Source organism: Saccopteryx leptura, chromosome 1 (assembly GCF_036850995.1).
Source record: "Saccopteryx leptura isolate mSacLep1 chromosome 1, mSacLep1_pri_phased_curated, whole genome shotgun sequence".
Classification (NCBI taxonomy): domain Eukaryota; kingdom Metazoa; phylum Chordata; class Mammalia; order Chiroptera; family Emballonuridae; genus Saccopteryx; species Saccopteryx leptura.
Window position 1 is genome coordinate 180,018,709 of NC_089503.1, and position 26,505 is coordinate 180,045,213.

The 26,505-nt window shown below is 39.8% G+C and overlaps 1 protein-coding gene across 12 annotated transcripts in view; it reads left to right on the forward strand.

The window, feature by feature from the left end:
* The first annotated feature begins 6,954 nt into the window (after nt 1-6,954).
* The window catches only part of AKT3 (AKT serine/threonine kinase 3), a 349,859-nt gene continuing 330,308 nt past the window's right edge, over nt 6,955-26,505 (forward strand). For 11 of the 12 annotated variants that reach the window (XM_066382128.1, XM_066382081.1, XM_066382072.1 and 8 more), the window contains exons 1-2: nt 6,955-7,094; nt 17,907-18,062. In XM_066382128.1, coding sequence (XP_066238225.1) covers nt 18,017-18,062 — 46 coding nt within the window. In that variant the 5' untranslated portion in view covers nt 6,955-7,094; nt 17,907-18,016. The remainder of the gene's footprint in view (nt 7,095-17,906; nt 18,063-26,505) is intronic. The other variant, XM_066382137.1, reaches the window with a different exon arrangement.

Sequence of the window (26,505 nt, forward strand, 5' to 3'; positions counted from 1 at the left end):
TTCTCTGACTTGTATACTCAAGCTCACAGTAGCACTTTGAATGGAGTAAGACAAGGTTAAGGAGTTTAAATTAGACACTCAAGTCCAATCATTTGCTGAATTTTTTATACTTTGATATAGAACAAAGGAACTCCTCTCTGGTAATTACAGGCATGAAAGGAAAATCAAGACAGTCTTCCACTAACAGGCAAAACAAAACAAAACAAAAATTTCATCTGATTTGAGGGCCACGTCTGTAAACCAGGGGTTTTCCTCGTTCAACGGAACCTTTGTCCAAGTGACCGACTTAGTCCAAATTGTACTTCCATATTTTTAGTTTTGATCCGTGGCATATTTATATATCACATGCTCTTTAGAGATAAAATTTCATAGTGTTTGATTTTCAATTTTTAAAAAAAATTGTTGAAAATTAACCAAGGGCAAGAGTCTAAATATATATTTAATATCATTAATGCTGGTAACAACGTATGAAAAGGCAATCTGTTGTCATGTATTTGTCAAGCAGAAATGCAAACAAATGTAGAGAAGATACTATTTTAATTAATTTGCACCTGAACACCTGTTAACTTTAATGTCTATTTTTTCAATAATAGCTGATAATTTTTTTGTACATGTGAGCACACAGCCACACAAGAAACAAAAAGTACTTATACCACTGAGAGAATCTGCTTTTTAGTAGAAATTTAAAACTGAAGTTTCAACTGAGATCCCCAAAACACAGAAACTATGGAAGTTCAAGTTAGGTTATCTGAAGGTATTGTAAAGGAAATAGTTCAAAACCTATTATTCCACGACTTGAAGGTACTCATTCATTTTAAGAATATAAAATAGTGGAGAAAATTAGAGTTAGAAGATATTTGTGAAGTAATGATACTGAGGAAAGTTGAGCTCACTATCTCCAGGGGGGAGAGGATGGAGCATGCTTTTTTAGGTCATGCCAGAGGGCTTCCAGGGGCTTCCATGGGATCATGTGGGAGCTTGGAATGTATTCCCTACAGTAAGGGGATTCTGTAGAAACTGGGGGAGAGGCTGCCCAATGGCTTCTGCAGCAGAACCATGAGGGAGAGAACAACCTGCAAGGCAAAGAATGCGTGAGTGTTGCTCATGGCCCAGATAGAGTCCCATGGGAGAGAGAGCTGGCCTGCAGCCATCTTGAGTCTTGCTTGGGAGACCTTCTTTCAGAGCGTGAGAAGACTCCAATGGAGCTCAGAAAACAGGAACAGAGGGGTTATCAGGAGTAGCCAGCGGAAGGAAGAGGTGCATCATGCATGTCTTAAGGGGTTGACCTTTAACAAACAGCCAGCCATTTCTCCAGCAAAGTGGGTTTATTTGGGAACAAAGAATTGCAATTCAGAGCATGTGGTCTAATGGTGAACCACCTGCAAGTTCAGGGAAATAGAGGAGAGGAACACTCTTTCATGGATGTGGGAGGGGTTATTATAAAGAAGAGTCCATTGGAGGAAACTGAAAGTTCAAAGTAGCGAGACTTTTCATTGGCTAAGTACAGTCTCTCATCTGTTGACCTGTTACTGGGAAAGGAGAAATATTTTCTTCCTTTTGCTGATGTTACAATGTTGTCACTTCCTGTTGGAGATGCAAAGTACCTCTCTTCCTATTGGGGCCACCATGCCTGAGAGTCCTGTCTTCTAGCTCTGACTTAAATGAGGTTTCTGTTTATTAATTTCAACAAGGGGTTGCAATTAAAGGAGCCCAGAGGCAACTCTGCAAAGAGACCCTGGAGAGCCAGCCTCAAATATATGCCAGTAGCTTTGGGGTGTGTGACCTGTGTACACCTGTGCACGCGGACCTGCACGTGATCTAATATTGTGCTGCAGCCATCTTGAAATGCTTAATTCTTTTTCGACAAGGGGTCCAGCATTTGCATTTTGCACTGTGCCCTGCAAAACCTGTATCTGGTTCCTTGTGTCAGATACAGAGTGTGCAAAGTTGGTGACAATGGTAGCAGCTGGATAAGAACTGTTTTGTCTTCTTCCAGAAACTGACTTGTGGGGTTAAAAACAACAAGAGGGAGAAACAGGGAAGCTGAGTTTGCCTGCTTTCCTACTATAGGCTCTCAGTCTAAAGAAAACTTGAACTCTAAATCAAATGTAGTGATTTAAATTAAAATCTAATTTCTGAATTGAGATGGCATTTGTGCCTTAAAGTGGCCACAATCCTGTCTAATAACTAACAGTCAACAGAAAAATTCTAAGACTGAAGTTCCTCCCACTATAGAAAAGCACACTATTATCATTTAATGAAATATTTCAAATTTAACAATCAAAAGACTTCATAGTGAGTTTTTTTAAAAAGTTGGGTATAGATATGAAACTCTCTAGTTGATTCTTTTTTTTTTAATTTTTTTAAAAATTTTATTTATTCATTTTTAGAGAGGAGAGAGAGAGAGAGAGACAGACAGAGAGGAGAGAGAGACAGAGAGATAGAGAAGGGGGGAGGAGCTGGAAGCATCAACTCCCATATGTGCCTTGACCAGGCAAGCCCAGGGTTTCAAACCGGCGACCTCAGCATTTCCAGGTCGACGCTTTATCCACTGCGCCACCACAGGTCAGGCCTCCAGTTGATTCTGAAACTATTTTCATTAGCAGAAGAAACTGTTTTTCAAAACGAATGGGGGAACTTTCAGGAACATAACTGTATTTACATGAAATAACAGAGAAGGAAATTGAGATAATTTACCCAGATGAGGGTTGGAAATTTACTGTCATTATTTCACTGGGAGTTGTTGCAAATTTCAGTCCACACAGAACAGTTTCTGAAAGAGCTAGAAATGCACACCACCTCAGGAAGTTAAAATTATAGCCCAAAATGAGGCTTTGGGGTTACAATAGGTACATACCAGTTTTATTACATACCTTGATTCTTCCGCACAGCCCGGAATAATAATTACTTATGCTTGTTGATTTGGAATTAGAATAGGAGTTGTAGCTCCACGATCCACAAACAGTTATTGTGGTTAGTCACTCTTTGTGACCCAAGAGTACTGAAATACTAAATGTCATGCCCAGAGATTGCTTAATTGTTAACAGACTTAGCTGTCTGAGAGAGAGTGTGAGAGTGAGAATATGAATGAAAAAATTTTCATTCATACTCTAGTAACGCAGAGAGGGAAAAATCTGACAATGAAATAAGAGGGAAGTTTCCAGAGGGCTTTAACTATCCCAGTTTTAGATTAGTAGTATATTTGTTCCTCATGCATTCTCATGTGTTACTAACACAGACATCTGACCTACACTTTAAGAAAGAAATCTGTGAAAAAGAGAAAAAGACAATAGTACTGATAGCTATTGAAGCTGACTGTCCTGCTACCTGCAACTGGATTTAAACTATGCTCTTTGGGAAATTGCTCCAGTAGTCATGTAAGATATTCACTCACTATAGTTGTAGGCTTAATGTGGTTATTTCAGAAATCAACTGTGGCAGAGACTGGCTGGCTGTACCTCACATCTATTTCTTTTTCTTCTTGGGCAAGACTCCACTTCATGGTCTGCCTTGAGTTAGGTGACCAGGGAGAGTTCTAGCCAGTGGAACGTCGATGGAAATGATGTGCATGGAACCTTCCTTGACTGATTCTCCATGCTTTCCCCCCTTCTGCCAGCTTGATGTTGCAATTTTTGTGTTAAACATGTCAGAGCTCTAATGTGAAAGAAACTTGGGCCCTATATAAATAAATGCTTCTAGGATACTTGTGTGCCATTCAGAGCTTTCCATGGATGAGAAATACACTCCTATAGTTATACACCAGGACAGATTTTGTATGCATTTGTTGTAGCAGCTAGTGTTGTGTTAGTAAAAATACATTCACATTTATGGTAAAGAAATTTTAGCTTGCTGACCACTCACTATGTTTTCTATACGATTGACTATGTCATCACGTTTCATTCTCTTAAGAAGCTGATTAAGTAGTTCTGTCATTTCACAAATGAGGAAATTAAGGCTTAGAAAAGTTAAGCAACTTCACTGAGACAAATTCTGTTGAGACAGGAGTGTGGTCATGATCTTCCCAATAAGCCATCTAAGAGGACAGTACTATATTAATTGCACAGATAGATGTATTTGCCCATTCGTTCCCTCATTCATTAATCTAGGTAACAAACACTTATTCTGTGTGCATTTTGTGTGCCACGTCCCTAGACACTGAGGACAAGACACCCTTTTTCATAAGACAGAAACAGTAACTTAATTTTTGTTAACGATGTCCTGAAATCCTAAATGTACCTTCTAGGTTAATTACTCCCAACAAATGGTGGAAATACTCAGAAATAAGCTCTCATGAGTATCTAAATACTCATTTCTAGTCAAGACTGGTGGATATTTTTCTTAAGATGCATAAATTAATACTATTGAGAGATGTTAGCTTTAAGACTATCTGGCTTAACAAAGAATTGTAGGCTTTTTCTCAGAAATGTAGGAGGGACATTCTCATGGATGAAAATGCTATTGTTCCCTATATTATTAGGGTGTGATGACAATGAAGAGAGGAGAAATCTAACATGCATTCTTTATAGAGCACCATCACACAGAGTAGGCAAAGTCTACCCAATTCATAATGGCACAGTCTAAGAGAAAAAACAATGTTATCATATTTAAATAAATAATAGTTCTAAAATAACTATAATGCTAAAAAACTCACATGTTTTTACTATAGAAGTTTATAGGACTACTACAGTACAAGAGCAAAGTAGAACAGAAATAAAAGTTTGCAATTTTTCAAAAATTCTACATGAAGCCTAGAGTATATAATCCATTGTAGTTTATACAACATTTAATTTTAGGGTTTAATCCAGCTAAGATTAAATACAATCTGATTAGATGAGGCAAAATATTTTGAGACAGTATGCTCATAGGACAAATTTGATTTTAACGAATATATTGATGTTAAAATTGGAAACAAATAAAAATTGCAATCAATAGATATTTAGCAATGCAGAGTACCACAAATCTTATAGTTAAATAATTAAAAGAGTTTTCCAGATACTTTTTTAAAGCGCTGGTGTCATAAGGAACTATTTTCTTTAAAAAAAGAAAAAGGTGAGTTGGTTTACTGTAGAATAAAAATCAGACCCATTTTTGTGATAAACAGTGAAGAATCTATAACCGAATATTTTGCCAATGGGGACTGTTAGAGGTCTGATAATTATGGAAAAAAGTTATGTATATTTTATACACAAGTAAACTAAATAAAATTAGGATACAATCTTTTACTTTTCAGTTTACTTATCAGTTCATGATGTGCTGGGAAATACAGGAAACAAGGAGGGGAGCAGCAATTGAGGACTTTGGGGTAAATTGAGTACCTTAAAATGACAACTTTTGTTCTAGAACAGTCAGGGAACTGTAACCCTTACAAATGGAGAAAATTGACTTCATATTCCTGTCCACAATATCAACGGATATGCATTTCATAAAAGATGTGTTGGTCGATATGTAAATGTAACACTATATGAATACTAGGGTTGTGGTATAAAAGAATGAGTATTATCAAGATGTTGTCAGGACATGGAAAGTAGAGAAGGAAATGCAAGTCTGGAGGAAAATCTTTTCTACAGAAAGAAGATGGAAGCATTAACAAGAATCTTGCATCGGGAGACATGACAGGTAGCGTGAATAAGGCTAGAGCCCTGTGGCAGAATCATATGTTTTTGTTGCCAAAGTGTTCCAAAATGGACAAAACATGGTGCCAGAAAACAAACTTCTTTTGTAACTTTATGGAGTTATGATAAAATATGACCATTCTGCAAAAACAGTATCTTTGTTGCAAATATTCTCAGGAGCCATGAACTTCAAAAGAAATGGTTATCTCCTTCGTAGTGAACGCAGTACATCATGGCTACCCCGAAGTCAATGAAAACTGATAACCCTAGAAAACGTGTAGTGTTCAGAGTGAGTTACGCACTGCCACCTGTGTCCTATGTGTGGTTCTCTGGCTGCTGCCAGGAAGCGCTGTGGGTGGCTCTCTGGAGAGGTGATCTTGGATTGGACGGTAAGGTCTCCTGGGACAGTGAGAAATGGTTTCAGGTTTGGGCTGATTCCTGGGGCGCACAGGGGTGGGGCTCCCTTCTAGCCGGTTCCTAGCTCCTGGGGTCACCCCCCCGCACCGGGCACCGCAAGTCCAGGTGCGGGTCCCCCGCGCGCTGGCCCGAACGTCCTGGGGCACGGGGGGCAAGCAGAGATGCCTGCGGCGGCCGCGCACGCGAAGGGGGCGGCGGGCTTCTCTCCGGCAAGCCAGCCTCCACCTCTGAGCCTCAGGTGCCCGCCGCGGGCCACGAGGGCGCAGGGGAAACCCAGCACTTCCCGCCCAGAAACGACGGCCCCGGCTCCCGGCTGGCTGGGGGTGGGGGTGTTCTCGCGAGAGGAGAGGGGGCTCGGGGCGCCTCGGGTTTGGGGGGCACTGGGAAGCCTGAGGACGAGGCCCTGGCAGGGAGGGAGCGGAGGCGGCAGGCAGGCCGAGGACGCGGGGAAGCCGCTCCCGCCAGCCGCCTAGAGCCAGCCCCTGACGTCAGGAGTTTTCCTCAAAGTCAACAAGCCCCGCGGCGGCGGCGAGCAGCGATCAGCGGCGGCCCCGAAAGGGAGGAAGGAGGGGGCGGCGGGGTCCCATTCGGGAGGCGCAGCCGGGAGAGAGGGCCGCAGCCCCCCGACCCGCGCTGGGCGCGCCCCGGGGCCCAGAGCGGCCGCCCGCCGCCACCTCGCAGGCGTGACCCGGCCCCCGCCCTAGTGGTGTTTTCTGGTGCTGAATTGAATTTGTAGCCGATATCCGATTCTCCTGTAGAGTCTCCGCCTCCTCCTCCTTCCCTCTCCCCTTCCCCCTCCCGCCGCCACTGCCGCCGCCACTGCCGCGGCCGCCTCCCGCTCCAGCTCCGCGGCCCTCCCTCCTTGCAGCTCTTCGCCTGCTCCCGCCGGCCGCACCGGGCTCCAGGGGGGCCGGAGGCTCTGCGGGGTGGGGGGAGGACAGGAGGGGAGGAGGAGGGAGGGGGACCCCCGAGTCGTCCCCTCTCCTCCCCCCGCCCCCCCCCCCCCCAGCTCCATCCTCCGCCGCCGCCCGAGCAGCTGCGGGGCCGCCGCTGCAGCCTTTGCAGGTAACAGCCACCGCCCCCCACTCGCGCCCCCACCCCGCCTCGCCTCCAGTCCCTGCGGGCCCCCGGCCCGGTCCTCCGGCCTCCCTCGGTTGGGGGTGGTGGCGGGGCCGGGGGAGGCGGGGGCGTCTGGGTTGTCACCGCGCCGGGGGCGTGGGCGGGGGCTGGGTTAGCGGAGGGTGTGGGTGGGGAGACCGGGGGATACCGGGCCCGGATGACACGGGCACCCCCTCACTTTCCGGGGGAAGTTGGGGGGCGGCGGGGCGCCGAGGGAGGGTGTTCCCGGCCTAGCGGTACCGTCCGAGTCTGGGCTGCCCTGGCCCTGGCGCCTCCATTCTCTGCGCAACTCCGCGCCTGCCCCTTGGCCTTCCCCGCCGAGGGCGCGGTCTGGGGAGGGGGCGCCCGCTCGGACCTGGGTGTGTGTGTGTGGGGGGGGGGGTGGCGGCGAAGTTATATAACGCGTGGAGCGCCGGTGTCAGTGTGTTTGGGTTTGGGGGAGGGGGTTGTTTGCCGCGCTCGCCGTGGTGCGGCCGCCCTTGGCGCGTGGGGTGGGGGTGAAAGCGAGGATGCACCGGTGTCCCCCGGGGTCTCCTTCCTCCTGCACCCACCCGGCTGCCGACGCGCAGAAAGACCGCGCTGGTGGGGTGTGAGTGTGAGAGAGGAGGAGGTGGGTAACGTGCTTGTCTGTGTTTTTAATAGTAGTGGGGTTTTGATCCGCTTGGGAGTTGTGTGCTAAGAATAGAAATGTGCGGAAGATGCTAGGTTTGGCGGATCTAGTGATGCTGTCGCTGCTGGCGGCGGCGGCTCGGCTGCAAGTAAACAAACCAGCCTCTTCCTCGTCCATCTCCTCCTGCGCTCGGTCTACATCAGCCAAGATGCTGGTGGGGCCCTTCAGAGCCTCAAGTTGAAGCTTAGCTGGTTGCTGTGTTCACTCTGACTCCTAGGCGGGGTCGCCTCTTGTTTGGGATTTCCTGGGAATCGACAGGCCAGATTTAATCTCTTTGGGGCCGGGTTTTCAATAGCGTTATTTATTGTTTATATTCTGAAAGCAGAGGAAATGCTTACCCATAGGTCAAGGCTAGGATTCACATTTCTTCCATCAAAATAACGTGATGAAAATAAAACCAACTCATTCTACCAGTGTGGTGATTACTCATTCTACCAGTAGTTTGTAATTCATAACGTTAACAAATAGAAATTCAGCAGTGAACCCTATATATCTACTGATTAATTACTAGTATTAATAAAATGGCCACACTTTTTAAGCTCACCCTGATGCTAAAGAGTATGAAATAATGACCTTCTGCAGTTAGTACATTGCCAACTGCCTCAAATCAATGTAGATACATGTTCCATATTTGGAAAAGCGTGCTCATACAACTTTTAGTACACTGTCAATCATTAGACGACCACTGGGTTTTATTTTTGGTGTAAACTCATTAAAGTAGATTATGCATTGTTAGAAAATAGTTTAAAGAAAAACAAAACAGATAGAAGAGTCCAATAAAGATGGTTGAGGAAACTTTGTCTTCAGAACTTGAGTGTCATTACAAAATATGCATAAACGAATATGAATATTCCAGGAGGTGATTGTCTAATAACACACACATACATATAGTCAGGATGTGTTTGTCTAAAACATGAAAATATTTATTAAAATGTCTACTTGTCAATAAATTACTAGTTTTCTAAGGTATATGACTGAATGCACAATCATTTGCATATATACATGCCAGGAATAAGTTTTCCTCCTTTTGACAATATGTAAACTTTTTAAAATTTTTAGTAGAATTTATTGGGATAACATTAGTTAATAAAATTATTCAAGTTTTAGGTGTACATTCTACAACATGTCATCTGTATATTGCACTATGTGTTCACCACCATGACAATATTTAGTCTTGACTTTGAAAATTTGCCAAGTAGATTGTATTGAAGATCTGCTTTTTGTTTTTCTTACTAGTGTTAACTCCAGTATCTTTGATTGACTTGAGCTTCTTGTTTTAAAGTGAGAAAAGTACACATATCACCTAAATGAGACAACACTGGACTTGAGATGAATGTAGAATTTTAGTGTCAGTTGTACTGTGTGTGTATTTGCAGTAGCATGATTTCATTCATTCATTCATTCATTCAACAGATATTAGCGTGGAAACTATGATAGGGGATGATTTGATTAAAAACTTACATTTCATTCAGAAGATCACTACCATTAGAAAGAAAATTTTCAGATCACTGCAAATCTAAATGTGTTTTGGTTAAAACACAGGACAGATGTGCTTAGTATAGAGTCTTGTGCAAAGTAGGGAGCTCAGATTTTTTAAACTCTAGCTTTTGATTGAAACACGTGAGGTTTTCATTCTTACAGAAATTCAATGGAAATTTCCAACTATTTGGGTTTCTTTAAAAAGAGGGAACAGTTTTACAAATTGATTTTGTGGAAGTTTAGCACATTTACTTAAACTTTGCATATTTTTGTGAAAAGATAATTACACTTTTTTTGTTGTTGTTAACGCCTTTTAGCTTAAGAGTTCACCCTTGGGAAGATCAGGCAATTATTGTTAACAAGTGTTAATTGGGTTTCTAGCATGATTTGATAGGATCTTGTCTTTCTAGACAAGTTCAATTAAGTTTCAAGCACTAAAAAATATTTCATTTGAAACCATTTAGATTTGCATAACATAACATGCAAGACAGAAAAAGCCATTGCATTTTGTTTTGATCAAATCAGTCTTGTAATTTGACTTGCATTTTTATTTTTCTTAAATTGAAAAAATTAATGCACATAATTTTTTTTTAGATTTTTGTTAGAATATTTACATCATTTAAAATTGTTCTGTTTTTAGCTTCAGGTTTCAGAGTGTACATCGGGATTCTAAATCCTACTTTCATATAGCAGGAACTGTTCTGTAATCTCCTGGAAAGATAGCCTTGACCATCTGATGTTAACTTCATTTTATCATGGCCTTTTAAGTATGGTAGTGTGATAGGATTCAGTATAGAGTTAATGCTGGCCAATGCCTGGTGAGCACTTACCATATGCCTGGTACTGCTACATGTCTAACATGTAGACATTCTTTAATCATGACAGCCCCTGCTGCCCTTTTGAAAGTGACTTTAACACAAGAAGACACTTATTCTGGCATTATAAACACCCATTTCATTGTAACTTTCCTCATCCTGAAACACTTTCTTTTTGTGTTTTTACTAACTTGTTTGTACCTATTCGAGTTCACAGTGACAATGTTCAATAATGTCATACATCGTTTTCCCAGAAATTAAACTCATATCGTAAAAACAAAAGTGTATTGACTGATCCATAACATCCTTTTTCATTTCAGTTATTTTCAGTGCTGGATTAAATGCCTTCTTGACCCATGGATTTGCTTTTCAGTTCTTTTTCTTTTCCGCACTCTATATTTATTGCCAATTGCATATGTTTTACAGATCTAAATAGGTATCCTTTCCTAATATTCAAAGGGAAAAGTAAATAGATACACTACAAGACATCATTAGAGACTTCCAAATGAGATTTTCTCTCCCCTGTATTAAAAGCCTCTGACTATATTTGTGGGGCTGGGGCATAAAGGAGGAAGATGATGTTTTGTCAGTATTGAAGTTTCGTTCAAGTTTAGTCTGAGTGCAGTTGGTGTTTGAATGTTTTATCTTCTTGACTATATTAGACTTTGGTGGACAGGAACTCTGTATAATCAATATTGTTAGTTAATATGTCATATAAATATGATGTAGATAGTACATTTGAACTTGAAAAACCATAAATACTAGCTCTGGAAGAGCTGTCAAGCTATTGGAGTTCATCTCGTGTTATACCTTTATTTTTATGGCTGAGGAAACAGGAGACAGAATTCAAGGACCTTAGACAGCATCACTGTGGGTGGAGCAGAGTTGGGAACAGGGACCCAAAGGTGTTGGCCTTTCCAGTGCTCCTCCTAATGAACCATTGTGATGAACTTTGGCATAGAGTTCCATATCTACATGTTAATTCTCATGTTAATTGGTAAAATCTGTTAAGCTGATTGTTGACATTTGATGGACCATGTGCCAATTGTATTTTGTGTGTATGTGTGAATGGTTTTTATTTTATTTTATAACTGGGGAGGTCCCCAGGGCAGGGTTTAGAAGGATGTTACATGTGTATTAGGGAAATATGGCCGACTGTCCAACCAAAATTCTTTTACTAGCAACCCTCTACCTGCGCCTGTTACAGGTGCTTCCACATAGAGACAAGCCACACTTTACAAGAGAAATATAGGGGATCATTTATCAGTAACTTGTGTTTTAGGAGTCAGAGGGATCCAATAAACATTTTCTTAGTTGTTCCACATTAGAATATTAAATATATCACTCAGTACAAGTTGCTTTTTTGTTTGATTAATGGCTGTGTTGGTTGAAATGGCACTTAAATGCTCTTAAATAGGTAGGGAAGAGGGGAGAAATGCTTTATGTGTTTGAATATCTGTTTCAGAGTTTGTGAAGTTGATTTTTTTTTTTTTTTTACAGAGACAGAGAGTCAGAAGGATAGATAGGGACAGACAGACAGGAATGGAGAGAGATGAGAAACATCAATCATTAGTTTTTCCTTGTGACACCTTAGTTGTTCATTGATTGCTTTCTCATATGTGCCGTGACTATGGGGCTACAGTAGACTGAATAACCCCTTGCTTGAGCCAGTGACCTTGGGTCCAAGCTGGTGAGTTTTGCTCAAACCAGATGAGTCTGCGCTCAAGCTGGCAACCTCGGGGTCTTGAACCTGGGTCCTCTGCATCCCAGTCCGACACTCTATCCACTGCGCCACCACCTGGTCAGGCTGAAGTTGATTTTTAAGAATTGACAGTTTTGAAGATCTGAGGTTTCTTGTCAAAGTTAGAAACTTGCCTGTGCTTACTCAGGTATTTTCTCATAATGTAAAACTCAGTGACTGATATTTATAGAAAGACTTAAGAAATTCCACAAAATGTATTATTGTATTCTGAAGAGAAAAAAGGTATTTGAAATACATAATTTGGGGGGCTCACTTCCCTGTAACAGTTTTTAACAGGATATTAACTTTGGAAAGGGACAGACTGGCTTTTATGTTCTTTGAAGTGCAGAGCCAGTTGACTTGAATTGCCTTTCTATTCAGTATTTTTCCTTTCCCTCCAATCCTTTAAAAGTTTTATATAGCCTTACATACTTCCAGCATATATTAGTTTCACCTATTTCTTGTACCTAGGTAAATACTACAAAATTATATTATGGTTATCCTTGACCATCATTTGTATTTTCAAAATAGTAACATTCTGTTGTATTTGAACATGGAGTTATCTTCATTAACTCAGTTTGACTAGCATATCTAAAGTATATAAAAATATTGATGCAGAGCAAGTATATTCTACATAATATTATCACCAAATTTACAGTTTAGAGAAAGTTGTATTGTAGAATTGTATTGTGGCTTTTAACTTAGAAGTTAACATAGGAAATTGTTAACCTCTGAATTTTACTCTTATTTGTCAAAAAGCGAATTGCTGAGTTGACTTTTAACTTTGTCACTATTTTAGTCTTGTTATAATTTCATTTTTGATGCCACTGTTATGTGTATTTAATCTTTAATTTATTTAAAAATATAGTATATTACTGGACTTGTGAAGAATCATTGAACACGGGAAAAGTGTTCAGAACTACTCTCAAATGTAATCCATGTTTTTGAGAGTTTGTATCATGTTATTTGATAGAAAGCGTACCAACCTGATAGAAGACTTGAATTGCATGTAGTCATTCTTCTTACCTGTTCCTAACATGTTTTGGTAACGGGGGGGGGGGGGGGACATCATTATTGGTTAGTCACAGTTTTCCTAGGTCCAAAATTGGAAATGCAATAGCTACTACATAGATTTGTTTTTAGAGCCAAATGAGGTATATATGTGAAAGCACATTGCTAGCAAATTATTAAAGGTTTGGAAAAGCTTTTAAAAACTTGGTTTGCTTGCTTTCCTGTCACAGAATAGACAGTCAATACATATTAACTGAATAAATATATGTATATTATGTTTTCTTGGGTGAATGATATTTTTAAAAGATGTTTGAAGAAGTCTAATTTTTGCTTAAAATTGAATGGTTGGTTTTCATAAGCAGAGAAATATCTTTAAAATATTCTTACAAGTATCATTAAGAAAATTTGCCATTCTTTCTCATTTTTCTTCCAATAATTGATAATTTTGGGTTGTATATATTGATGCTTGATTTGTTTGGGAATTGAAACTTGAGCATCACAACAAAAGTCAAAAACGTTAAAATTGGCCCTGGCCGGTTGGCTCAGTGGTAGAGCGTCGGCCTGGCGTGCAGAAGTCCCAGGTTCGATTCCCGGCCGGGGCACACAGGAGAAGCGCCCATCTGCTTCTCCACCCCTCCCCCTCTCCTTCCTCTCTATCTCTCTCTTCCCTTCCTGCAGCCAGGCTCCATTGGAGCAAAGATGGCCCGGGCGCTGGGGATGGCTCTGTGGCCTCTGCCTCAGGCGCTGGAGTGGCTCTGGTCGCAACATAGCGACACCCCCCCCATGGGCAGAGCATCGCCCCGTGGTGGGCAGAGCGTTGCCCCTGGTGCGCGTGCCGGGTGGATCCCGGTAGGGCACATGCGGGAGTCTGTCTGACTGTCTCTCCCCGTTTCCAGCTTCAGAAAAATACAAAAAAAAAAACCCAAAAAAACAAAAACAAAAACAACAAACCCAAAAAAACACGTTAAAATTGTTGGGAACAAAAAGGATCATTTTAATGTGTGATATAGTCTTTATCATTAATGGAGGTCCATGGAAAACATACTTCAGTGAATAAGGAAGAATATTTATTACAATTTAAATTAGTTGTATACCAGTATTACCATACTGTTCAAGTTCAGATTTGGTTTTAAGATGGCTTCAAACCATTCTCTCTTAACTTAGAATATTAGTTGACTTCATCCGTTCTTTATTAAGGTTGAATCATCTTTCCTTGTTTTATCCACTCATTTATTTCATATTTGTTGAGCATTTCTGATGTGTCGGGCACTGACAACTTGTCTCACTAATAATAATACTATTGAATGAAATGAAAGATGTGAAAATGTTTCTTAAATTGTAAAATGACATTCAGATGCAATTATCATCCTTAAATTCTCAAATAGTCCTGAACAAAAGCACCTTTATTGTAACTACTTTGTGCAAATACGAAATTGAATCTGCCAAGAATTTTGTGTAAAATTTTTTATAAGAACGGGAAAAATTAGATTACTCAGCAATGAAAAAATTTAATGAAACAGGTTTGAAAGAAAAGTAAACTAAATTTTGTCTGTTGTAGCTCATTGGCTAGAACACTTTTGTAGAGAAGTTAGGACTGTTAGGAGGAGGTGACATTCGCTCTACCTTCAGAAACAGGTTACACCTTTAAAATTTTGTTCCTCATTTTGCAGATGAGTGTTTTTAGTGACATAGGAGACTGAGGGGGAGAGTGCAGGTGAGGTGGCACAGAAACGTTGCCACTACAGGAAAATTAAACCTCTGAGTCTAGTTTACTGTGCAAGAATTAATAGTATTGTTTTTATACACAAAATAGCGTTTATTTCTAGCGTATGGATCACAATTCTACAGTGTATCTTTGGCTGTCTTTTAAGTTATGTTCAAAGAATGTGTCATTTTGGTCATGAGAAACTCAGGAACAATGTTTAAAGCTGAAAATTACTATAATGGGTAGAATCCGTTAACATTTTAAGATGCAAATGTGTAATGTGTGGGGTTCACTGCCCTGATAAAGATTATGAATTGATTGTAATTTAACATGCATTTTAACAGTCAATGTATATAAGCGTTAGTGAACAATTTTTATCTCTAAAACAAGTTTTTGAAAGTTTATACAGCAAAATTGATTGTGGGATGATCTGGATATTTCAGTGTACTGTTTTACACCAAAGAGGCTGTGCTGGTGGAAAGAGCACATGCCTGGCTCTCTGTCTCGGGTCTCTCATAAAGTAGCTGTGTGACCTTGGACAAGTTCCTGCATCTGTCTTGATTCCTTCCTCATCTGGAAACTGGGGGTCTCTTCCGGCTTTAAGATTCTTACAATAAAATGTCCACTTAAAAAAATAAAATCAACTTTGACACTACTTTTGTTTTTCTAGTGTTTTTCTTTATAAGGGTATGGTAATAGAAATTCTTTAAATGGGAAAGTACACACTTTAGACTTGGTGATTACTAAGTGTTAATCCCTGATCTCCATTTCTCATCCCAAGAATATTAAGAAACAAACTTTTTTTTTTTACCCATATTATATAATTTATAGTCAGAAACCAAGAATTGTTTTAATAGCTATGAGGCCCCTTGCTGCAGTGCTACCAGTCTACAGGGCAGCTCCTCTAGAGATGACATTTTATATTAGTATTAACAGTATTTAACTTCCTTATAATCATTTATATACAAAGTAAACTCGTTTCATTATCAAGTTCTGTGCGTATTATGTAGCCAGTTGACCATGTTGAGTTCAGTAGGAAGTTTCATAAATCAAATTAAAATGATCTTTGGCTTATTTACTAAAGGGTTTTTTTTTTATTTTTTGGTTTGTTTGTTACTTGTTTTTTTATGATGAAATGGGTTTTGTCTTGAATTATGTGGCTACATCCTGTGGCTATTTCCCAGTGTTCTTCTGGGAATCAATACGTGTTACTAAAGAAAGAAAAAAAGGCCCGGGCTGGTTTGCTCAGTGGTAGAGCATCGGCCTGGCGTGCAGGAGTCCCGGGTTCGAGTCCCGGCCAGGGCACACAGGAAAAGCGCCCATCTGCTTCTCCATCCCTCCCCCTCTCCTTCCTCTCTGTCTCTCTCTTCCCCTCCTGCAGCCAAGGCTCCATTGGAGCAAAGTTCACCAGGGCACTGGGGATGGCTCTATGGCCTCTGCCTCAGGCGCTAGAATGGCTCTGGTTGCGGCAGAGCATAGAGCATCGTCCCCAGTGGTGGGCGTGCAGGGTGGATCCCGGTCAGGTGCATGCGGGAGTCTGTCTGACTGCCTCCCCGTTTCCAACTTCAGGAAAATACAAAAAAACAAACAAACAAACAAAAAAAACCCTGTACATTAAAGTAAATTTGGGATTTGCTGAGGTATATAATATGTTAATAGTGTTTTAAGAGAAAAGACATGATTTGTAGAATTTTCTCATTTTATTTGAACAAATAATTTTTCTTTTTCATCTTTTTATTATTATTTTTCCCGAATTTCTTTTTATATTCTGTCAAATGTATTTTGAGAAAATACACCCAGATTCTAGTATCCCCTTTGACTCCAGTGGGAGAGCCTGATGATTTTAAGGACAATTCTGGCCATGGCACCGGATGGGGTGGTCTTCTAGTCAACCACACAAACTTTGTTAGGCTGTCTTGATCCCTGACTGCTAACTGATTATGCTGTGCGCTTAATATGTATTGGAAAAAAACCTGAAGTTCAGTTTAGCACTAGATAAGGACTCTAACTTTGTTCTTACTGCTATGCCCTATTTATCAAAACCCATTTTGAGAAAATAGTACACATATAGTTATATAGTCCATCCACCCATTTTTGTGGTTATCTAAAGTTTACGCCTATGTTCCGGGGCCAGGTTTTTGGTCCCTTTCTGTGGAAATACTTTCCCTCAGTTTTCTCTTGGTATTTCCCTTGTTAGGTTGAGAGGGACAATAAGAAATTGCCCTGTAAAACTCATTGCTATTTATGTGTGAGGATATTTTTAAGGGCTTTGTTTTTTACACTGTAAGGTGTCTTGTAAAGACCCATGGGGAAAAGTCCAGATTTTTGTCCCAGGAAGAATTATATTCCTTCCGAGCAACTTCTTTTAAAAAATATTTATGGATACTGTAAATATTGAAACCTATTGTGTTTCCTTATTTGCATTGCTTCCTGAAAACTTCATGTTGACTTTGTGGCCCATCTTTCACAAGTGCATGGCCTTTTATTCTGGCTTCTTTTTATCTTTATTTAAGTAGCATAGTTGTGGATTTGAAAATGCAGGTTGTGAAGTCAGCCAGCCTGAGCCCAGAACTGGGCCCCATCTTTCTGTGTTCAAATCCAGCAAGCTGCTTAATCTCTGCGAACCTCAGTTTCCCCATCCGGAGTTAATAGTGCTCTCATAAGGTTATTGTGAAGATTACCTAAGGATAATAAAGTGCCCGTATGAGTTCTTGACACATTTTGAGTACTCCATACTTTGTCTCACTTTGATTCCCTTTGTTTCACTTCGCCTACTTTAAAAAAGAATTGATTTTATATTGTTTATAATATTTTACTTATTGTAATCAACCTAAGACATTTCTTAGAATGAGTCAGAGTAAGCATACATGTTGCTTTTGTAGCACGTGGTATTTTACATAAAATATAGCAATTAAAAATAGTCACAATTACTTTCCTGTATTTTTAAATTTACAGGGATTTTGAAACTCGACATAGATGAAAATTTACTTTTAGTCCACTTAGCTTTCATTCTCTTCCCTTTCACCTCAAACACACACCACCAAACAAATTTTCTGTATTATTTGTGTAGGTGTGGCAGCGATTTTCTTAAGCCCTTTCTTTTTATTGGAACCTCTTAGGTTAGAAGTTGCACTATCATTTGAAATCTGTCACAAGACCAGGGAAATGCATTCATTATACAACTATTTAATAAATAAGTCCCCCAGTTTGAAGAGCTGGACTTTTATGTGAGGTCAGACCAGTTGAAGACATTTACAAAGAATTAGTTGTTTGTTATTGCTATGTGAGTTGCAAGAATGGAAAAAAAAGAAATTCTTTCTTCAATACTTCCTTCCAGGCTGAGTCATCACTAGAGAGTGGGAAGGGCAGCAGCAGCAGAGAATCCAAACCCCAAAGCTGATATACAAAGTACCATTTCTCCAAGTTGGGGGCTAGAGGGGAGCCATCATGAGCGATGTTACCATTGTGAAAGAAGGTTGGGTTCAGAAGAGGGGTAAGTGTTCAACAAAACCAAACTCATATGGTTGGTAAGTGTGCTAACAGTGAGTGGTGTCCTGGAAGTTGATATTTTTTCTGATCCTGTTAACCAGAGTAAACTGTGACATACTATGTCCAGTAAGAGGGAAGTGATATTTAACATGTGTGTTAGGAATTTGCTTGTTATGTAGAGATTTTTTGTAATTCTTGATTTTTATCATTTATAATCAAGTTTGGCTTTCTGGTATGTTGTATGCATGTATGTTACAGAAAATTCGTGTTGTATTTTTCTGTGTTGTCTGCAGACTCTACAATCCAGAGAGAAATCTTTAGAATGATTTAATATCTGAAAAAGTATCTAACTTGTATGCATTTCAAGACATGTAAACATCAATACAATTATTCAGTGAAGTCAGTGTGGGTCAGTGGGGATGGGCTAGAAGTAGTAAAGGGAGGGTTCACCCACAAACTCACAGGCGCCACAATCCCAAGAATAGGTAAGGAAAGTCCTGAAGTAAAAGACCAGATAAGAAAAGGGTTTGTGTGTGTGTTAATGTTTAGAATGTTTTATTTTTCATGATCTACTTTTAGTATTACAAGTTTACTCCTACGTTAGATAAAGAATTCAATTGCATTATTATACTTTTGTAATTTTAAAGGAAGAACTCTTCAATGTAAAGCTTATTTTATCCTCTCTGAGATCACCTGCTAATCTCATGTGTTTGTTAGAAATACCGAGTTTAGATTAGTTGCCAGGCAACTACTGTTTATCCATTTGGCCAAGTTGAGTAGGATGAGGGCTGGTTTGTTCTCAGGACTTTTAAGTTACTGTATATCTCTCTTCTGGTTAAAAGTTGCATCTTAACTAGTGATCTTAATATTCTTTTAAGTTCTGTGGTTCATACCTATGTTGAAAAGCTGTTGATGGTAGTTAAATGTGATTATGAATTACTGAGTTTTTAAAATTTACCTTATTGAGTTATTTACATATAATAAAATTCATCAATTTTAAGTGTATACTTTGATGAATTTTGCTGAATTTTTACAGCAGTATAACATTTTATAGTCATGACATAGAACATTTCTATCACCTGAAAAAGTTTCTACATTCTCTTGGTAATCATTAATATGTTGCTACTATAATTTTGCTTTTCTAGAATTTCATATAAGTAGGAACATATAATATGTAGTCCTTGTGTGTCTGACTACTTTCACATTGAATAATACTTTTAAGATTCATCTATGTTGTGCATATCATTAGTTTGTTCCTTTTTATTGTTGAGTAGTATTCTGCTGTCTGGACATTCTAGAATTGATCTTTTCACCAGTTGATGGACATTTGGGTTGTTTCTAGTTTTTGACTATTATGAATTAAGCTGCTGAAAACATCTATATGCATGTTTTTGTCTGATATGTATTCTTCTTGGGCAATAACCTAGGAATGAGATTGCTGGGCCATCTGGTAAGTGTGTGTTTAATCTTGTAAACACTGCTGAACTGTGTTCCAAAGTGGTCGACCATTTGTGATGCTTAATTCTTTTATGTTAGTCTTATATTAGAAATTTGGAAAGTATGAAGGAAGGTATTTTTGGTTTCTTTTTAAACTTGTCTATATTTTTCTTCCTTTGTTTTTTTGGGGGTGGCAAGTCACTTAAGCCTATTAGAGTTTTACTTTATTAATCTCTAAAATCTGTTCTCACAAGATTTTTATGAAGATTAAATAAGATAATGGATGTGGATGTGTTTTGACAATTTTAACATAAGGTAAACTGTTGCTATCATCACGTGTAATCAAGGGTTTAGGGTGCTGGTCCAGTATGTTTAATTACCGTATTTCCCCATGTATAAATGTTCCCATATATAAGATGCACCTTAATCTTGGGGCCTGAAATTTGAAAAAAAAATGTATAACATGAAGTTATTGAACTTAAGTTTTATTCATCATAAAATTCATACAACTCATCACTGTCAAAACTCTCATCCATTAGCTTGGCTTCATCTGTGTCTGATGATGAATCACTTTCTTCAACAATGAGTGCAAAAACAAGCGCAAAACAGGAAATGCAAGTAAAAAAAATCTACAACCACTATATAAGACGCACCCAGTTTTTAGACCCCAAATTTTTTGAAAAAAAGTGCGTCTTTTACATGGGGAAATATGATAATCGCATCTCCTCTGAAATGCCATTATAGAAGGTTGGTATATAATAAATAGTACATGAGATTGAAAAAGGAAAATAAATCACAAAGAATTTCTTGATGTTTTCTCTGCATTGGTTAGGGACAGAGGATTCTAGTGATTGTGTGTCCGTGTGTGTGTGAGCATGTGTGCACATGTATTAATTTGGGGAAGTAATGACCTTATACACACAAGAATTTGAATAATACACAAAGGTATAAAATGAAAAATAAACATCTTTCTACCCTCTACCTTTTCCAACAAGTTTCTCTCCTTAGAGGTCACCATTTTAGACCTTTTTTCTTTTTAATTCTCCTACTGATAATTCCAATATTATATATAATGTGCCTAAACTTTATTTTTATTTATTTCTTTTTTAATTGAATTTATTGGGGTACAGATTCAGGTCTGGAACTCAATAAAATATCATCTGCACACTGCATCGTGTGCCCATTGCCCCAAGCAGAGTCTCTTCTCACCTTCCATCTTTTTGCCCACCTGCATCTACTCCGAGCCCCGTTTCTCTTGCTGTCATCACACTCTTTGTTGTCTGTGTCTTCGTGTTACATATGTGTGTGTGTGCATGTTTGCTTAATCCCTTCACCTTCTTCTGTTCACAGTTCCCCAAGCCCCTCCCCTGTGACAGTCATCAGTCTGTCCATGTATTCATGTCTCTGTTTTTGTTGCGTATATCAGTTTAATTAGTTCATTAGAGTCCATGTACAAGTGAGATACCGATCTTAAGTGATCTGGTCTATCCCCCTTGTGAAAAAATAAACAATTTCATTTTTAATACTTATTCTCTTCATTCTTTTTTTTCTTTTTTTGCCTTTATGGTTAAATGTCTGGCTCTTATTTGCATCATTCTATAAATTATTTAGGCATAATCTTGCCACTTTATACGTTAAGAAAAATTAGTACCTCTCACAGTCTTTCTCTTGAATTCTTCACATTCCTTTCCCAATTTATGTCAATTTTAACATTTTATATCATCAAGTTTTAATAGTTTTACTTGTTGATAACAAAAAGTAGTAATCAATATTATGCTATGTAAATAATATTAATTACTAAATAAAGTCGTTTGATGAGTGTGATGGCGTCCGTAGACAAATGGATTTCTTATACATTGTTGGTACTCAAGATTTGTGATGAAGAGGTTTAACTGTGCTCTTGAAAGCATTAGTTGAAACATTAGGAGAAACCAAATTGGGCATTTTTTCCTCCAACATTCTTAATTTATCCTTTCAAAGATCTTCAGTATCTTTAAATAATAAATTTGTGTTTTAGTTAAGTAAATTTCACTATATAATCTCTTAGTGTTTGGCTATATTTTGCTTCAAGGGATTCCTTTTAAGAGAGCGTTATTAGTTGCTGCGAGTTTACTCTAGGCAGGTGATTATCACTGCAACTTTGGTATACTCATTTAAGAATAAATATAAAAAAAAGAAAAGAAAAGAAAAGAAAAAGAATAAATATGAGTCCCTGGCCGGTTGGCTCACTGGTGAAGTGTCAGCCTGGTGTGTGGAAGTCCCAGGTTTGATTCCCGGTCAGGGCACACAGGAGAAGCGCCCATCTGCTTCTTCACCCTTTCCCCTTTCCTTCTTCTCTGTCTCTCTCTTCCCCTCCTGTAGCCAGGGCTCCATTGGACCAAAGTTGGCCCTGGGCGCTGAGGACAGCTTCATGGCCTCTGCCTCAGGTGCTAGAATGGCTCCAGCTGCAATGGAGCAACTCCCCAGATGGGCAGAGCATTGCCACCTGGTGGGCATGCCAGGTGGATCCGGTTGGGCACATGCGGGAATCTGACTGCCTCCCCGCTTCTAACTTTGGAAAAATAACAAAAAAAGAAAAGAAAAAATATGACCATTATCTTTTGTCTTTACCTCACCATGTAGTTTTAAGTGTTACAAGATAATGTATGTAGAAGAGTGTTTTTAAACTATTAAACTATTAATAAGGGGTATTGATATAAAACATTATAATATAGCCCATACTTGGTCAGTCTTTTATCAAATCTGTATTGCTAAATCAGTTCTTTTTTTCTGAAGCTGGAAACAGGGAGAGACAGTCAGACAGACTCCCGCATGCGCCCGACCGGGATCCACCTGGCACGCCCACCATGGGGCGACGCTCTGCCCACCAGGGGGCGATGCTCTGCCCATCCTGGGTGTCGCCATGTTGTGACCAGAGCCACTCTAGCGCCTGAGGCAGAGGCCACAGAGCCATCCCCAGCGCCCGGGCTATCTTTGCTCCAATGGAGCCTTGGCTGCGGGAGGGGAAGAGAGAGACAGAGAGGAAGGCGCGGCGGAGGGGTGGAGAAGCAAATGGGCACTTCTCCTGTGTGCCCTGGCCGGGAATCGAACCCGGGTCCTCCCCACGCTAGGCCAATGCTCTACCGCTGAGCCAACCGGCCAGGGCTGCTAAATCAGTTCTTATTAGCTCCTATTCAGATCTGATCTTGTTTTATTTGTATTTTTAATGAAAATAAGCTGTCCTTTAGTAAATATCTACCAGGAAAAGGAAAAAAAGACTTAAAGATAATTACTGATATGGTGTCACATAAATGGTTTCCTAACTTTGTCATTGGTGGCTTACAATAGTGCCACCTTTATTTCTGTACTTTTTTGGAGCAATTACAGAATGGTGAGTATTAACTGAGGTAACACATTAATATACTATAGTTGATGTTAGAAATGACAGTAAACTTCAGTTCAGGTGCTAAAAATAGCTTGGTTGCAAGCATGGCCTCAGATGGGCAGAGCATCGGCCACAAACAGGGTTGCCAGGTGAATCCTGGTTGGGGTGCTTGCAGGACTCTGTCTCACTATCTCCCCTCCTCTCTCTTGGAAAAGAATAAAAAAAAAGACAGTAGAAGAAATATGTAGCAAACATAGAGTCAAAAGTATTGTCTGCATTTTCCTCCTTGGTGGTCTTAGCAGAGCACCTCACAGTTTGGCTGTACATTGGCACAGGAGTCATCTGCATATATATTGCACACTTGTTAAATTATGTCCTTCTAAGACCAGCCTATAAAGTATACTCCAGGTGATTCCATATCTCTAAACTAGATGTCAGATTTACTTTCTTGTTTTGTTCCATTATAGCTAGTGGTAATATTTGCTCTGGAGAAACACTGCTTTAATAAAGTTTAACCATCCTAAAAGATCTAACTTATACAGTGAAGTAGATTGCAATACTATTAATCAAGGGCTTATTGTAAATTAGAATTTTTTTTTTTTTTTTGTATTTTTCTGAAGCTGGAAATGGGGAGAGACAGTCAGACAGACTCCCGCATGCGCCCGACCGGGATCCACCTGGCATGCCCACCAGGGGCGATGCTCTGCGCACCAGGGGGCGATGCTCTGCCCCTCTGAGGCATCGCTCTGTCGCGACCAGAGCCACTCTAGCGCCTGGGGCAGAGGCCAAGGAGCCATCCCCAGCGCCCGGGCCATCTTTGCTCCAATGGAGCCTTGGCTGCGGGAGGGGAAGAGAGAGACAGAGAGGAAGGAGGGGGGGGGGGTGGAGAAGCAAATGGGCGCTTCTCCTATGTGCCCTGGCCGGGAATCGAACCCGGGTACCTCGCACGCCAGGCCGACGCTCTACTGCTGAGCCAACCGGCCAGGGCAAATTAGAATATTTTTTTGCTTAATTAGTATTGTTTCTTTAAAACCTTAAGTATGTGGTCTCTTATAAATGTGGACAGCCAGTTCCTTGATAACAGATTAAAACATGAAATGTATTTCTAGTCAACTCATAACCTTACTGCTTTGAAATGGGTACATATTGCCTGACCTGTGGTGGTGCATTAGTTGGAGCATCGACCTGGAACACTGAGGTTGCCGGTTCAAAACCTGGGTCAAGGCACATATGAGAAGTTACTATACTAGTTGGTGCTTCTTGCTCCTCCGCCACCACTTTCTCTCTCTCTCTCCTCTCTCTAAAATCAATAAATAAAATCTTTAAAAAAATTGGTACATATTGAAAGCTCGTTTTATCATTAAAAACATTTTGATTGAGGAAAATGCTTCGTGCATGTGTTAAAATCTTGAACCTATTCTTATATTGATATCTAACAGATTGAGCCTCCAGGTTGTGTTCTGTGTATGTTACCAGTTTGTGCTTTCAAAGGACTTTTTCCTTAGTTTGCCTTACACTTGTAGTTTCTGATTCAGGGATATCTGTAAACTGTCATTTGAGTTATACTATTTGTCTTATAGTCTAAGAAATGGTTTGTTTCAGTGAACTAGAATATTAGTATTTGATAAGTCCAAGCTAAAACTTTATACAATTACAAATTTATTTTAAAAAATAGCTTGATCTCACTATGCAAAATATACTTTGGTAACATAAAGATTGTAAACTGAGTTATGTTTGAATATGTGATTGTTGTGATGATGTAGTCAATTTTAGGTTGTTACAGAACACAAAATGCACAATCTTGGGGCCACTCATCCAAGTCCAGGGGCCTTTCCTCTCCTTTATTTTGTATGTACTTGTGTACTTTTATTCTTGTTTTATTCATCAAGTGACTTTTGAAACAAATTATGAAGTGATTAAGGAAAAAGAAAATGACCATATGATTTCCTGTTCACTACTCAGTAGCAAGCATTTTCCAAAGAGCGTGAAGAGCTGTGGTAGTGACTGTATGAACCGCATGATACTTTAGAGAGGCTCACTTTGACTATTGACATTGTAAATGCAGAAGAAACATGGAAAAGTTAAATTGGTAATGACATTAAAACTGTGGTTTAATGTATTTACGATGTGAAATTAGTTTTTCTTATAGTTTCAATTGATTTGTTTTGAAAATTTCAACGAAGTGAACCAAATGCAGAGAACCATCAAATGATAAACTTTCAGAAGCATTCTAGAGTTACAGAATTGTCAAGTTGCTGTTACACACATACATACCTTTCCTAATCAGCAGTTGAGTTTTGTTTTGACTTTATCCTGCAACATTGTTCAATTCTTATCAATGTTAATTACTTTTAAAATTTCCTATGTAGATGATCAAGTCATCCACAAAGAGCCTCAGTTTTGCTTCTATTCCAATCTTTTTTTTTTTTTTTTGTATTTTTCTGAAGCTGGAAACAGGGAGAGACTGTCAGACAGACTCCCGCATGCGCCCGGCCGGGATCCACCCGGCACGCCCACCAGGGGCGATGCTCTGCCCACCAGGGGGCGATGCTCTGCCCCTCCGGGGCCACGACCAGAGCCACTCTAGCGCCTGGGGCAGAGGCCAAGGAGCCATCCCCAGCGCCGGGCCATCTTTGCTCCAATGGAGCCTTGGCTGCGGGAGGGGAAGAGAGAGACAGAGAGGAAGGCGCGGCGGAGGGGTGGAGAAGCAAATGGGCACTTCTCCTGTGTGCCCTGGCCGGGAATCGAACCCGGGTCCCCCACACGCCAGGCCGACGCTCTACCGCTGAGCCAACCGGCCAGGGCCCTATTCAAATCTTGATGCCTTTGATAAACTTCTCTGGTTTTACTTTACTGGTTAGGATCTCTAGTGCAATGTTGAATAAAATTGTGAGAGTGGACATTTTTGCCTTAATTCTCATTTTTTTGGGAAAGCATTTACTTTAGTATCATATTAGCTGTAGGTTTTCCATTACTGCCCTTTATCAGGTTGAGAAAGTTCCTTTCTAGTCCTAGTTTGCTGAGAGTTTTTATCATGAGTCGGTGTTTCATTTTTTCGAAAGATTTTCCCATATCTATTGGAATGACCATTTGACTTTTTCATTCTGTTAATATGGTGTATTACTTTCATTACTGAAATAAATCCCACTGGCTCATGATATATTATTACCTTGAATATATTAACCATTTTACCATTTTGATTTATTAATATTGTGTTAGGAGTTAAGGATCTTTCTTTCTTTTTTTCCCCTGCATATACCAGATGGTATAATGGTTATCCTAGTCTCATAAAATAGGTTGTAATAGGAGAAAGTATTTCCTCCTCCTTACTTTATGAAGGGATTTGCATTAGATGGATTTAATTTCTTCCTTGTATGTTTGATAAAATTTATCAGTGAAGCCATCTGGGTTGGAGAATTTTGATGATTAATTCCATTTCTTTAATAAATATATGGCTATTCACATTTTCTGTTTCATCTTGTGTCGGTTTGGGTAAATTGTGTTTTTTAAGGAATTTGTTCATTTCATCACAGTTTTTTATTTATTAGCCATGAAGTTGTTCTTAATATCTGCAGGACCTGCAATGATAATCTCCTTGTTAAATTCTAATATTGGTAAATTGTGTTCTCTTTTTCTTTGATCAGTC